The 14,342-nt window shown below is 48.5% G+C and overlaps 1 protein-coding gene across 1 annotated transcript in view; it reads left to right on the forward strand.

Moving 5' to 3' along the window:
- ctnnd2a (catenin (cadherin-associated protein), delta 2a) overlaps positions 1–14,342 on the forward strand; it is a 188,683-nt gene that overhangs the window by 71,612 nt on the left and 102,729 nt on the right. Inside the window, exons 4-5 of the mRNA XM_027004434.2 lie at positions 10,369–10,403; positions 11,462–11,572. Of these exons, the coding sequence (XP_026860235.2) occupies positions 10,369–10,403; positions 11,462–11,572 (146 nt within the window). The remainder of the gene's footprint in view (positions 1–10,368; positions 10,404–11,461; positions 11,573–14,342) is intronic.

The raw sequence follows: 14,342 nt of genomic DNA on the forward strand, positions 1-14,342 counted from the left end.
TGTAAAAGAGGTGGTCACTTTCCCCCCATAAACTTGTAGAAATTTTATTAGAAGTACAGTTGTTTGTTTGATTTTATTAGTGATCTGGTTGTGGAGATGTTGATATTTTATTAGTAGCACTGTTAGAACTATAGCAACACTGGGACACCTGATTTATTCTTATACTCCTAGCTGCTCGAGAGAGTGTGTGGCATTCATAACAGCTTTTCAGAAAGATAGAATGATATCATGGGTCCCACCCCAAACCCCCATCCATACTCTGAATATAAGCTTTCAAAAAAACCTTGTCTTGAATTGTAGGTAAAGCTAAGTTAATGCACCATTATAGGGATAATTCCAAGATACTGTACATGGTATGATTCCAAATCGTGATATGAAAGTTGTCCATATTTAAAATGAAAATTAAGTATTTTGTCTGTTTCTCTAATGACCCTCTGCGCTTGGTTTGTTAGCAGTGGGTGCATCTCTGGCACAGAGCTCAGGGTTAGCACTGGGTTAGCAGGTGCAAAGAAATTACTCAGAATTTTCTAGAAGAGGACAGGGTAATTCTGAATTTAGCTCAATTCACTAAGCGAGCTCCCGAGCCGCTTACACATCATACGTCTGCAGAGTTGTTTTCGGATTTGCATTTGCAGCCAAATATGGGCACGCTGGCCAAAGACAAAAAGCAACGGCAGTCACGACTGGGCGGAGTTGGATCACCTCATTTGCATATCCTTTCTCTGGTCCATATTGTGAACAAAAGCAGACTTCTAGTTGTTGACTGACAGGGTAGAATTATGAAGACAGGCTGTCATTGGGTTTGGTGAATAGAGAATGCAGTCCTAATGCTCAGTAGAGGATATAGTCCTATAAATTAATTTTAAGCATCTGAAAATACTATGAGCACTGCACCAAGTGCTAAAAGAAGGCAGTTTATATGCCGTGAAATCTGGAAAGTGTTCTGACCCGGAAGAATTAGACCCTAAAAGACCTCATCATGTCTTTGCAGTGACGTGACTCCAGATTTGTTCTCAGGACAGCCTCAGGCTCCTCAGGAATGTAAAAACCTTGGTAACCACAGCAGTCATGGAGGCTGGGCTATGTTACAGCGTGAGAAATGAAGAGTTTTGGACTTTATTCCTTCAGATAGAATTGCTCAAAGCTTCACTCTTAGCATCACTTTAAGAACATCGCTTGATCTGTGTTCCTTCCTACAGAACTTTAAAATTGCTTTTAATTATTAGAATTTCTTGTCTTTATATCAGGCGATGCTCAGCGAATCCAAACAGAGGAGGTAAAATTGAGCCTGTTTTGTGTTCTTCATAAAACCCCCTTTTTTAAGCACTGTTGGGCTGGACGATCAGAGGGTGCGCTTAGGCAGCAGTGTAAAGTTAATGGCTTTTCATTTTATTTGCACATAAGGGGCAGTGTTGAGTGCCGTGCGTTTCAGCATATGTGACGTGCAGATGATTATCTTATTACCCTTGTGTTGTTCTCATCGTATTCTGTGGCTTCGTTCTTGAGAACTTTCAGCTTTCAGTCGATGCCCTGTCCAAGGGAGAGACATTTCCTTTAAACCAGCGTCTGGGCAATGTAAACCGCCCATTTATTTCCCTCTGTACCTGCTAGATAGCCTAATCGCGCAGCCCGATAGCATTTCATCCTCTTCCTCTGCTCCCACTGCCAGCTTTGGCAAGATAAAGCTCCCCTGGCCTTGATTTCCAGGCAACAGCTTCCTGGCCAAGATGAGCAGCTGTAATGGAAGCAGCGCTTCAACATGGCAGGGGCCGCTTCGTGCAGGTGCAAGCCTGGCGGCTTCTCTGGACAGAAGATATGTCGAGGAGAATTCCTTGTGCTCTCCTTTGCTCTTTCCACACGCGAACACGCAGCAGACCTCCCTCGGCGAAGCCGGAGCTAACGCACGCGGGACTCGTGACGTCCCGAGACCGGACCGCAAGCGAGCGGCGGGAACGGCGGCAGCTGCAGCTGCAGGATGTGAACCGCCTTCCTTGTTTTTTAAGAGTTGGCCTTTAGAGCAGGAGGGAGCTTGCACCGATGACGTTCACCGCGCTCTCCTGCAAAAAGAGAACCCAACGCTTTTGATAAACATCATTACTGCCCCCCAGCAATCCCTCCGCCCACGAGCCTGCTATCTGATGTCAAACAATGTGGCGGTCCTGTTTAATCAGAAGGCCCGGTAGTGCTGGCAGACAGGTTGCTACTTCGACGCCACTGCTCACTGAGCTGAGAGGTAAATGAGACGGGAGCAGATTGTAGACGAGGTGTGGAGAGTGGATCGGCTCCAGGCCTGTCCTCGGTGACGGCGAGACACTGGCGGAGGGCACGGTGTGCGCTGGGTATCGCTCAGTCCGGACAGTTTCAAGCATCATTCATTAACCTTTCCCGCATTTTGCCGTCGCCTTTTGTCATGTGCTACTGTGCTGTGTATGTCAGTTAACATGGCTTAGGCAGTTCTGGTCATTTGGGTTCTGTGTTTTGGGTTGTTCTCAGCTCTGACTGGGACATCTCAGCCGACATTCTGATTCCATCTGGCTCGATCTGTCCCTGTTGCAGACTGCCCTGGAAAACCGCAAAAACGGATCTGGGCCCGAGTGGATAGACTGCACTAATGAAGTGTATCCACAGGGCCACATCCACGCATCTAGTCCCCTTACGCACCTCCCCTCATGCGCCACCTCTTGTGTGAGGGGATGTGCGCGAGTGGACTATGTGAGGGGATGTGCGTGAGGGGACATATGCAAGGACTATGGGAGGGGACATGTGCGAGGGGTCCCCTCGCGCAGTCCCCTTGCGCACCTATCATCACGTAGTGCCCTTATGTAGTTCCCTTGCGCAGTCCGCTCGCTCACTTCTCATTACAGTCCCCTCACACACCTCCTTTCACATTCCCTTTGCGCACCACCTTCTTGTAATTACCTCACACGTCACTCACACACATCCCCTCACACACATGCCCTCTCGTAGTCCCCACTCACACGTCGCCTCACATACGTCCCCTCACATAGTCCCCTCGCGCACGTCGCCTCACATAGTCCAGCCACACACATCCCCTCACGCACATCCTTACACGCACATCCCCTCACGCACAACCCCCTGCGCCCCCGGGGATCTGTACACGTCCTGGGCTCACGAACCTCCGGAGCTAATGGTTAAAGGCTCTTGCGGTTGCGGACACACATCGCATGTGGCAGAGCGGTTTGGGAGACAGGGGGCTGCCTGTTCCCCCGGATGGACCCGCTGTGCGTCAGGCACTGCCTCCCTCCGGGGACTCATTAAAAGCTCATGCTTTGAGGAAGTCGGATCTATTTTCAGCCTCATTCCCCAATGCTGCAACTCCAGATGCAAAGCCAGACCGAAGCGCTGGGTGTTCCTCTGTGAGTTCTTTCAAAGAGTATCTGGTTTGTGTGCGTGTGTGTGTGTGTGTGTGTGTGTGCTACAGGTACCATGTCTCAAATGATAACACATGTAGCCTTTGTTCATAACTGTAGGCTGCAAGGCTCTCTGTCTAACTTTCTGTCCTCTCTCTTCTGTCTCCTCTCTCTGTCTCCCTGGTAGCCTGCATCACATTTGTGATTATTATTAGGACATACTGTATGAGTTTCATTTTGCATTCATTCAAATTCAGTGAGAATGGAATCACTGAGAGAACAGATGACTTCCTCTATAACAGGCCAGAGGCAAGAGAGGGCCACATGTAATGTGATAGTATACACTCCTGTGTTTGTGTGTGTGTTTGTGTGTGTGTGTGTGTGTGTGTGTGTGTGTGTGTGTGTGTGTGTGTGTGTGTGTGTGTGAAAGAGACACACACAGTGGGGAGTTTGGTCTCATCAATACTGTAATGACTCCTGCTAGACGTACCCTGCGTCTCCAAGGGAGAAGTTGATGTTTCATATATGCACGCTTTCCGATATTTCACACTTAACATATGGTATGCTACAAAACAGCAATTACTCAAATGTGTGTGCGTGTGTGTGCATGCGTGTGTGTTGTCATACAAATCAAGTGGATTGCTGAGAGATGGTGTCGGACAGTGCAAAATGCTGCTTTAATTTAATGGCAAAAGATTACTATGAACCTGGTGTTTCAACCTATTTAGTTTAAATGTGTCAGATTACAGTTTTGATGAGCTCCTGGTTTAACAATGATGATGTGCTTTAGTATTAGTAATATTATTAAAAGTAGAATATTATTAGTTATAGTATTCAATACTTGATTTTTAAGATTTTATGAGAGAATGTAAGCGTGCATATGCATGTGGTGTGAATAATAGTCAGTATTCTCTTTGATGGAAGTTTAAAATTGGAAAAATTATTTCCTGCAGAACTCTGCTGGCAGCCAATCCCCCAAGCTAATGTGATTCACACCAGCTGAGTTCCTGGGTAGCAGTGGAATCATGGCCGTAGTCCTAGCAGCAGAGCACACACGAGGCTCACGAACTAGAAGAGAATTAGTTTCCCTATGTTTTGTTCATCTTTCCATTGACTCTTTACTGAGTCCAAATCAGGACAAATCCTTAAACGGTGTAAGAAATCTTTATTCCTTGCTTGATCTTCATCATTTTTAGCCTTTCAGACTTTTTAGAGGGGAGTTTTTCGTGGGCAGACGCAGCCTCCCCCGTGTGGACGTCTGTCATACGCAGACAGCCGTGCGCAGACGTTGCCTCCCCCGTGTGGACGTCTGTCAGAGGCTAGCATGTCTAACCGAGCCATTAAAATGTCACAGCGTGGGGTTGAAACGGGCCGGCTAGCTACGCCCTTCATCTCGCTTCACAGGCGCGGACACAGGTGGGGACACAGGCGCGGACTCAGGTGGGGAATCAGGCGCGGACACAGGTGGGGACACAGGTGCGGACTCAGGCGGGGACACAGGCGCGGACACAGGTGGGGACACAGGTGGGGAATCAGGCACGGACACAGGTGGGGACACAGGTGGGGACTCAGGCACGGACACAGGTGGGGACTCAGGCACGGACACAGGTGGGGACACAAGCACGGACACAGGTGGGGACTCAGGCACGGACACAGGCGGGGACACAGGTGGGGACACAGGCACGGACACAGGTGGGGACACAGGCGCGGACACTGGTGGGGACTCAGGCGCGGACACAGGTGGGGACTCAGGCGCGGACACAGGTGGGGACACAGGTGGGGCCACAGGCGCGGACACAGGCACGAACACAGGCGGGGACAGAGGCGCGGACACAGGCACGAACACAGGCGGGGACACAGGTGGGGCCACAGGCGCGGACACAGGCACGGACACAGGCGGGGACACAGGTGGGGACACAGGCACGGACACAGGTGGGGACACAGGCGCGGACACAGGTGGGGACTCAGGCGCGGACACAGGTGGGGCCACAGGCGCGGACACAGGCACGAACACAGGCGGGGACACAGGTGGGGACTCAGGCGCGGACACAGGTGGGGCCACAGGCGCGGACACAGGCACGAACACAGGCGGGGACACAGGTGGGGACTCAGGCGCGGACACAGGTGGGGACACAGGCACGAACACAGGTGGAGACTCAGGCGCGGACACAGGTGGGGACACAGGCGCGGACTAAGCTTTGACTATGGTTCTTTGTGCAGGAAGACTGATTTGCGGAATCAGGAATACGGGCTCGTCTCTGGTTAGCAGAATAGTAATGTGTGCAGTTGCTGTTTTGGTGTGTTTTTAAGTTATCAGCCAAGTGGAAAGACAATGAGATGTGAAGTGAATCTGATTAGCTTTACCTCACGGGTCACGTATAATAACAAAAAAAGGAATCAATACACATCTAAAGTGAGATCTAAATAAACCATTGAGGGCCATTTCAAATTCAAATTACTTTACAATTAAAGCATTTTCTTCTTCTAATTCACCAATGCTGAGCCAGGTCAAGTCAGCTGTCGCATGTGTTAAGTGATAGGGGTGGGGGGCTGAATACAAGAGTGAGCTTGATAATAATGTTTAGGCAGTAGAAAAGTGGAGCTTATTTCAAGTGATTCCCTTTTATCAGAACTCCTCTTATCAGAACTCCATAGCTCTTGGTTGGTGTGTGTGCGTGTGTGTGTGTTTGTGTGTGTGTTTGTTTGCGTGCGGGAGCACTTTTACTTATCCGCTTTTTACATCCGAAAACTTTTAGCGTGAGCATATCTACATGCATGCATGCCTGCGCGCGAGCGTGCGCATGCGCATTTTTCTGTCCCTACGTCCACGCACGCCTGTGCATGCGTGCGTGCGCACGTATAGACGTTCCTTTGAAGTGCCGCCACCAGTTATGGAGGCGTGTGTATAAGTGAGGCACAGCGGGGCCGCGTGCCATCCGCCACCGTTCTCGGCCCTGCCGTCCTCAAAGGGTGCAGGCAGCCACGCAGCCGAACAGAAGGGCAGACTTTAATTGCTGATAAATGGTGCGCTCATGTCAGGCCTGCCACCACTGCTTCTCCGTGAGCTCCCCACAGCTCCGTGCGTGACAGATTTGGGTTAACTACAGACAAGGGAGTCGGGTTCATCTGTTGAATTTTGACACCGTGCATGTGATGTGCATCACAAACACCCGTTTTTAATTGGCGCGCGGGTGTAAGCCCTTTTTTGTTCGGTGCAGCAGCAAATTGGCCAAGACACCCTGCATTGGCTTGTTCGCGTGCCGTCAGGCTGATCGGCCTGACCGGCACGTAGCGGATAATGGCCCGTGTGGCGGTAGAATTTAGACTCTGTGCAGATGCGGTGGCCCAAGCGGGGAGCCACTGTCTAGCCTCGGCTTTAGACCTGAGCTTCAGGACGGGGACCTTGAACTGTGAGCTCCCACGCAAAGACAAACCTCGAGCGCGAGCCTCAGCCCCGACGCCAGTAAGTGCACGCTATTCGGGCCGTTGCTGCCATAGACAAATCTTTGCGTAGTGTCCAATAAGCTTTAAGTCCAAGCCGAGGGTGAGGAAGGCCAGGAGCCGTGGCAGGCCCATCCCACCCCATACACCCCTCACCGACCCAAAGGGCGCCCCTGTCTCCGCCCCCTCCCCGCGCTTATCTCCACCCTTTTCTCCGCCCTAGTACCCTTCTTTCTCCAGCCGGAGGTGATTTAAGTGCCCCGGGGCTCCACGTTCAAGGCAAGAGTCCTAATCAGCCGTTCACGAGTCAGCTAACCGGCTTTAATTCCCTCAAAGACGCAAATCGTAGCACTTGTTATCCCACTCCAGGCCTCAGAAGGAGTAATTCAGGGCGCTTGGCGAGCGGCTTCTCCCCGCTTCGACGTCCCTCGTGGCCAGGAAGTCATTAGGTGCTGCAAGCCTGAAGTAATGTCCTTTGACTTCACCCCCACCATCTCTCAGCTGTCGGAAACTCTGGGCGTGGACGCGTGTTTAACGCTGGCTGCCGCGCATCCCTGCCCCCGCGGCCGCACCAGGTGTAGGGCCTGTGCCATCCTCCGCTATGTGCCATCGGTTTTCTCTCTGCGGAATGCTAGCCACCTCGATACGAATGCATTCGTGTGGTGTTAATTTTGCCCGGCGGCTTTGGTCGTGGATGCTGGATCAGGTTTATTTTGTGGGGAGATTTATGAACATGTTTAAGGGGCGCATGCTGAGAGGAGAGGGGATATAAAAGCTGGAGGTGGAGTGCTGATAAATATGTGTGAAGATGTGCGTGTGAGGGTGTGGTGGATGTGGGGGGAGGGGGTTGTGTGTGGCAACTGGTTTGGATTAGGAAAAAATGGTTTTGTTATTGGATGTGTTTTCATTTACAAAAATGCAGCCTTTATTTGTCAGACTATGATGACCAAATGGTTACTGAGGTTAACCTTAGGAGTAGGGTTAGGATTACAGCTAGGGTCAGGCCTCGTAGTATTAACCTAATGTAATGTAATAGAGAGAGTGAGAGAGAGAGAGAGAGAGAGAGAGAGAGAGAGAGAGAGAGAGAGAGAGAGAGTGAGTGTGTGTGTGTGTGTGTGTGTGTGTGTGTGTGTGTGTGTGTGTGTGTGTGTGTGTGTGTGTGTGTGTGTGTGTGTGTGTGTGGTGAATCTGAACATGCACCCTCAGTAAATCCTGCTCCATTTGGCTGTAATTCAGCAAACAGGTTGGAGCCCCACTACAAGGAGACATACAGACGCCCCTGTCACAAATCCATCAACATTTTACTCAGGACAAACACAAGCTGATGTGTAGGCTAAAGACACCCACCTTACATCACCCCCGCAAGGGTTGCAATTAAAGCCCTGGTCACGGTCCCTCTCACATGCGCGTGTCCCCCCTCCCCCCGTCTGCCGGCGTTCGGCTCCGCTGCGTCCGTCTCTCGGAGACCAGAAGGCATGCGACAGCGTTCGGAGCAAACACTTCACGGGGCCGAGGATCTGGGCGCCCGTTAAACGCCTCGATAATGAAAAGACGAGGCAGCACGGCACATGAGCCGACGGGAAAGCGTGCAAGGACCCGCCGGTGTGCGAAAGACAGCTTATTTCATGCGTGGCAGCGTGCGGTAAAATGTAACCGCTGTCTTTTTGGGGTGCGCGATTCATGTCAGCACGGCTGGCAGGAGGAGTCCACGACTGCTCAGTAGTTACGAAATCAAGGGCGCTTAGTGTGACGGGCTTAAAGCTGATTTGTGCCCTTTGCGCTCACGGCAAATGCCTGCATCGGCGAGAACAACCCATGCCATGTTTCCGAAGCGTCTGTAAAGCTGAAGAAACAAATTCAGGCGGAGGATCTTCATCACCTTCGTCGCCGGGTTTTGTCACTTTCCCAGCCACAAACGTGAGGTCAGAATGGCGATTGTGTGGCTATGGCGCTTTAACGAACTGGAGCGTGAGAAAAACGCAGCGCGGCTAGGGCTCTCGGGGACAGAGTCGGACGCCGTTTCCAAAAGCTGTACTGGCTGACCCGGTAAACTCCGCTCCCGTGTCCTCTCTGACCTCCATGCGTGTACACTACTCACCACTCCCCACCTCCTGTTGTTAGCCCTTTTTTGATCACTCACACCTTTTCACACGTGAACAAGTAGCTGGCTCTGTTTCTGTTATTCACACGCGGGGCCCGTACATTATTTAAGACCAGAAATTTGTTTGCGTGAAGGAGGCGTTGAGAAAATCTATATTGTTAAGACCTTCCTCACCCTCTGTGCCTCGGTGTAACGTGATGAAGTAGATGTTGGGTCTCCTCCACGGCGTGTAGCCGCAGCTACATGGCCGCAAGTCATCCGATCTTTCCGCATGGGTCCGTGGGAATCACGTGTTACCTTTGCCTGGATAAGTGGCTGTGCTAAGGCCAATAGTCAGTTTAAACTGATTCGCTTCACCCATGATCTCGTGTTTTCACTCCAGGCACAGACAGATTCCATATCCGGTGCCATCTTCATGACCGGCCGGCCTGCCCTACAGCAAGGACGCACTTGTTCATACCAAATCTGATTTACGCAACATCTGCACAATGTCAGGTGGTTTGGGCCTGCTCAGACAACAGCGGTGCCTTCACGATCAGTGCTGTCACTCTGACCTCGTGCCTTCACACCGTCTGACCTTGCACGACCTGGAAGTGAACAGATTTGTTTGTCTTCCCGTTTGCCGTTTTTATGGCTCAAACCGTCCGTCCTTGAGCTGTAAATATTGGCCCCTCCGATCCCCTCGCCTGGCTGGGCTTTACACGATTGATGCGAGGCCTCAGGATGGAATGAACCAATAAATGATGGTGATTACCTGATGATGGGAGGGAAATGGGAGGGTAGGTAGGAGAGAGGGAGTGTGGAAGCCTGTGGACGTGAGCTGGGGTCATTTCATCCCTCCCTCGCACACACACAAGCTTCCAAACATACGCAGTGCTACAGAGTTCATCGATGATACAGCAACACCGTAGCTCCCCGGTCCTGCTATGAGATGAATTGGCCTTAACTGTGGGGGACACCAAAGCCTGTCAGCACATGCAAGGATCCACACTTTCTCTCAGGGTGCTGTAGCCCAGATTCCGGCTCACGCTGCCTGTGTTTATGCCTGCCGATCTCTGCGCTGACTCTGAGTAAGGCAGAACTATCCCAATTTGGCTGTCGGTCTCCACGAGGCCTGAGCGCAGGTCACGGCCATGCCACTCGGTTCCCTTCACCGTTAATGATGCCAGCGCAATGAGAATCAACCTGCTCCCGTGGGTTTCCCTTGCATATGGCTGCTTGAACTGAGCTGCGGCATTGATTTTTCCATGAACTTTAACCTGCCAACATCCTAGCTTTTAAACTGTGTGTGTGTGTGTGTGTGTGTGTGTGTGTGTGTGTGTGTGTGTGTGTGTGTGTGTGTGTGCGTGCATGCAGGCATGCTTACGTGCATGTGTGGGTGTGTGCATGTGTGTGCTCTCATAAATGTGCATTATCATGATTACTGCGCTAAAGTTTCTGCATTGTTTCTTGTAGTTCAGCAGATGAGCATCTTCGCTGGAATACCCAAGGTAAATGAAATATTTCTCAGTACTCAGGCAGTCCTCTGACATCAGAGAGGTCTGGTCTCTTAGTGTCATATTGCTCTTTGTTCATATTGCTTGTATGTATCACCTTTTTGAGTGCTTTTCTCCAAAACACTTCGGTTTCGTCTGTGCCACATCATGACAAATATACAATAAAAATGATTTGGAACGCACTAGCATTACAGAAACCTCTCGCCCCTTCAGGAAGTGAGTCGATTTCATTTTGAACATATTAAATACTGCATACTGATAAAGTAACATTTAGAGTATATATGACAGGTGAATGTTAATGGGTTGATATCCTGCCTTTCAGACAAGCTTCAGGCCATTAAAGTGTCCTTAAACTTGAGGTAGTAATCAACAGCAATTAAGTGTAATTATACCTGGAGAGAAAGAAGGAAAACACACAGGTTTCAAGTGTAGACGTTTTCAGAGCAGGTAATCGGCAAGCGCTGAAATAAATAAAACCGAAACTGAAAACAATTCCTCTAGCTGTCTGTTATTTTGTATTTACATTTACGTTAGACAACAGGATACTGTAGCATACTTTGACCACAATTATATATATAAAAGTGAATATAAGTGTATACAAGCTTGTGTGCACTCACACACACACACACACACACACACGCACATTCTCCCACTCTCTCTCTGCACCTTCACATTCAGTCCTGTGAGATCCCTGTAGAGTGGACTTTTCAGCTAATCGTTACTGTGTCAAGGTGTCAGGGTGCATGCGTTCCCACAGCAAGCTGTGGCCTGGTACTGTTCTTGCCATTTCAACCAAGACCTTACCCCTGGCACTTCAAAGAGTTGCTGTATGAACCTATCCCCTGGGCACACCATGCTCACCACAAGAGGTCAAAGTTCAGTCACAGGCCCAAAGAGGTTACTGCACTGTCCTCACTGTCCATTCAGGCCAGTGGTCACAGACTGATCATGCGATCAGTGGGTGATGCTGGGATCTGTAGTGTCTCAGTCTGACCTATTTGGTTGGTTAGATTTTGCTAATCCTCCCTCCGTGCTCCCTCCCCACTGGACAGATGGACAGAAAGACATAGAGGACGAACTGAACACTGGCCTGGAGCTTGTAGACTCATGCATCAGATCCCTGCAGGAGTCTGGGATACTGGACCACCAGGAATATGGCACAGGTGAACGTGAGCAACTTGCACTTGACTGACACTTGATACTACGTTTTCCAGTTTTCCAAATTTCCCTTTTCATTTGATTGGCAGGATTTTAAAGTCAATAAATCTTGGATGTTAATAAAATGAAAGTTAGGATTAAAATGTTACATACATTCAGTCTAATTGCAATTGCATTCAATGTAAAAGGTCCAAAAAAATGTAAAAGTTCCAAAAAAAATTGTAGGATGACCATCCATAATCATGTCTTGTCTATGATTTTTTTTAATTTTTTTTTATGAATAATAAATGTGAGTAAGAATTATACTATTATTAGATTATTTGAGGTTGTTATATTGGAGCAGAAAGGTTATCTTCACCCCCAAACTACTTTCATGCTATTTTAGGGCTATTTAAATTTCAGTGGAAGTCAGTCGAGGTTCTGTGCTATTACCCATAATGCGAAGCATGAAATGGCTCCACGCAGTGCGCTTTTTTACCTTCGGAAGTCAGGAAGGAGTAATTGACTTACATTTCAAAAAATTGCTGACTCATTCTAATTAATTCCGCATGATTTCTGTTCCTTGTGACATTGCCATGATTTGCTGTTGCTTGCGAATGTGCCCTGTTTCTGGGGCTCTGAAAATGGTGTGGCAACAATAACAGCACAGCCAGGAGAGTTTGGAAAAGACCACTGAGCCATTTTGACTTCATCAGCTTAGCACATTCCTCACGCTTTATGAAATCACTACAGAACAAAAGCCTCAAACCTCCTTATACTTCACGGGGGAAAAGCTTTCCAGTCCTAGGATATGCATTTCTTGGATATATGTTCCTGTTCACAGTAAAGTTGGGAGAAGTTTATAAATTTATACAAGATTTTATATTATAAATTCCTTCAAATAAAGTATGTTCTTAAGTTTCCTAGATTTTCCTAGATTGGAACCATCCTCCTAAAAAATTATTTTTGAAATCACCTGATCTATTCAATGGACATTGTCTACATCCTTTTGCATTTTAAATGTTAATGACTTTGTAAAGGCAGATAAAACAGCTTTTTCCTTGTCAAATTTCGGCTTTAAAGTCCAATTTTTATATCCCGGTGTACCAGCATTTTCGGGGAGTATAAACAGCATCACAGATCCACAGTGTTCCGAGAGAGACGTAAATAATTTCTTGAGGAGTAAACATGTTTGTAGCGGAGCAGAGGCCCTACATCGCAAGCAGCTCTGACGTTTGTGGGGGGTTTTCGGCTCAGGGCTGGGTGGCTCTCAATAATTCATCTGTTCAAGATAACCAAGCTGGAACAGCTGCCCACCTTGGTGCCTTTGTCTGACAGCCGACAAACACTGCTTCCTCACACAGGCTTTGTTCTGCTATTGTAATCTCCCTCCCCATCTCCCGAAATGCCATTGGAGGCCTGTGTGTGTCAAACTATGGGGTGATATCTTGAGGATGTTCTGAATGTCAAGGGCGTTGTCTGTCTGCTCAGGACAGCAGGGGGTCATGCTAAGTTTTTCGACTAAAAGCTTGATGCCTTTGGCTGCTGTAAGACTGCGTGCTAAGGCTATCTTCACAAAATAAGGTTGTTTTTTCTTGTTTCCTTGAGAAATATACATGCTGGCTGGTTGAGGAGCTATGGAGGTCTTGGGTACAAGCAGCAGGAGGTAACCCCTTCTACCGACCTTTATCCTTTAGCTGAAGCATTCTTGGGGGCAGATTAGGGAAGATTTGGCTGTGGCTGCAATCAAGCTGGTGAGAGAGAGACAATTTTTCGCACGCACTGCGGGGTGTTATCAAACCCGGAGAGTTCCATTCTTGGAGCAATTACAGTATGATCATGTGCAAAAGATGAGTCACGTGTGCATACACATGCATACACATCGTGACCTCATCTGGATGTTATTAGGGGATTACGACACCTCCCCGTTGCTGATTGTAATGGGTATTCTCCATGTCATGTAAATGTCCCCCCCCTTGACCTGATGTTTGACACACAGATGCCTAAGGACCCAGAGTATTAAGACCATGCCGTCCAGCGTCAGCCGCTCAACTACTGTGGAGTCCGATTGTGGAGCTTTATGTAAATGTTCCAACCCTGTCAATTTAATTTGATTGGGTCAGATAAAGAAGCACTCAGGAATTCCATTCAAGAAGTTTCGTGAAGTAATTTAGCATTTATGTGTATGTGCTGATTGGTACTTTACATACATGGACGAGAGTGGTATGATGATAACGAGTATAGTCATTATTACATTCAGACGTCACTACAGTAAGAAATTAGCCCCAACCCTGGATAGGATTCCGAGCTTGTCGTCTTCTGAGGAACGACCCCAGGAAGGGGCGTTCCGTTCATCTCCCCAGCTGTGTCGGATCAGCGAAAAAGGAGACGCAGGCAGCAGGGCCATTCCTGGCCCTGACACCAGGCCAGTTTTGTTATCTTAGCTGAGGATCTTGATGCTTCCAGCTGATTGGGGGTGAATGGATTAACTCGGCGAATCAGATTCCGATTCAGAATCACTCGACTGGCTAAGTGCACTTAAATGCAAGAGGAATCTGACCGTGGAATTTGGATTTACATGAAGGGAATACATAATTTCGGCCAAGAATAAACTATTAAATAGAATACAATACACAGTGGCGTTTAAATTAAAAGGACAAAACTGAATAGGAATATGGGGGAAGGGAAAGGAATTGAACAACAATGAATAAATAAGTCAGTTAATAAATAAGTCAGTAAGTTAATAATGTAAAATGGACACACAATGCAGGACTCTTTTTCTCTTGTGAGGGAAGA

Source organism: Electrophorus electricus, chromosome 5 (genome assembly GCF_013358815.1).
Source record: "Electrophorus electricus isolate fEleEle1 chromosome 5, fEleEle1.pri, whole genome shotgun sequence".
Lineage (NCBI taxonomy): Eukaryota > Metazoa > Chordata > Actinopteri > Gymnotiformes > Gymnotidae > Electrophorus > Electrophorus electricus.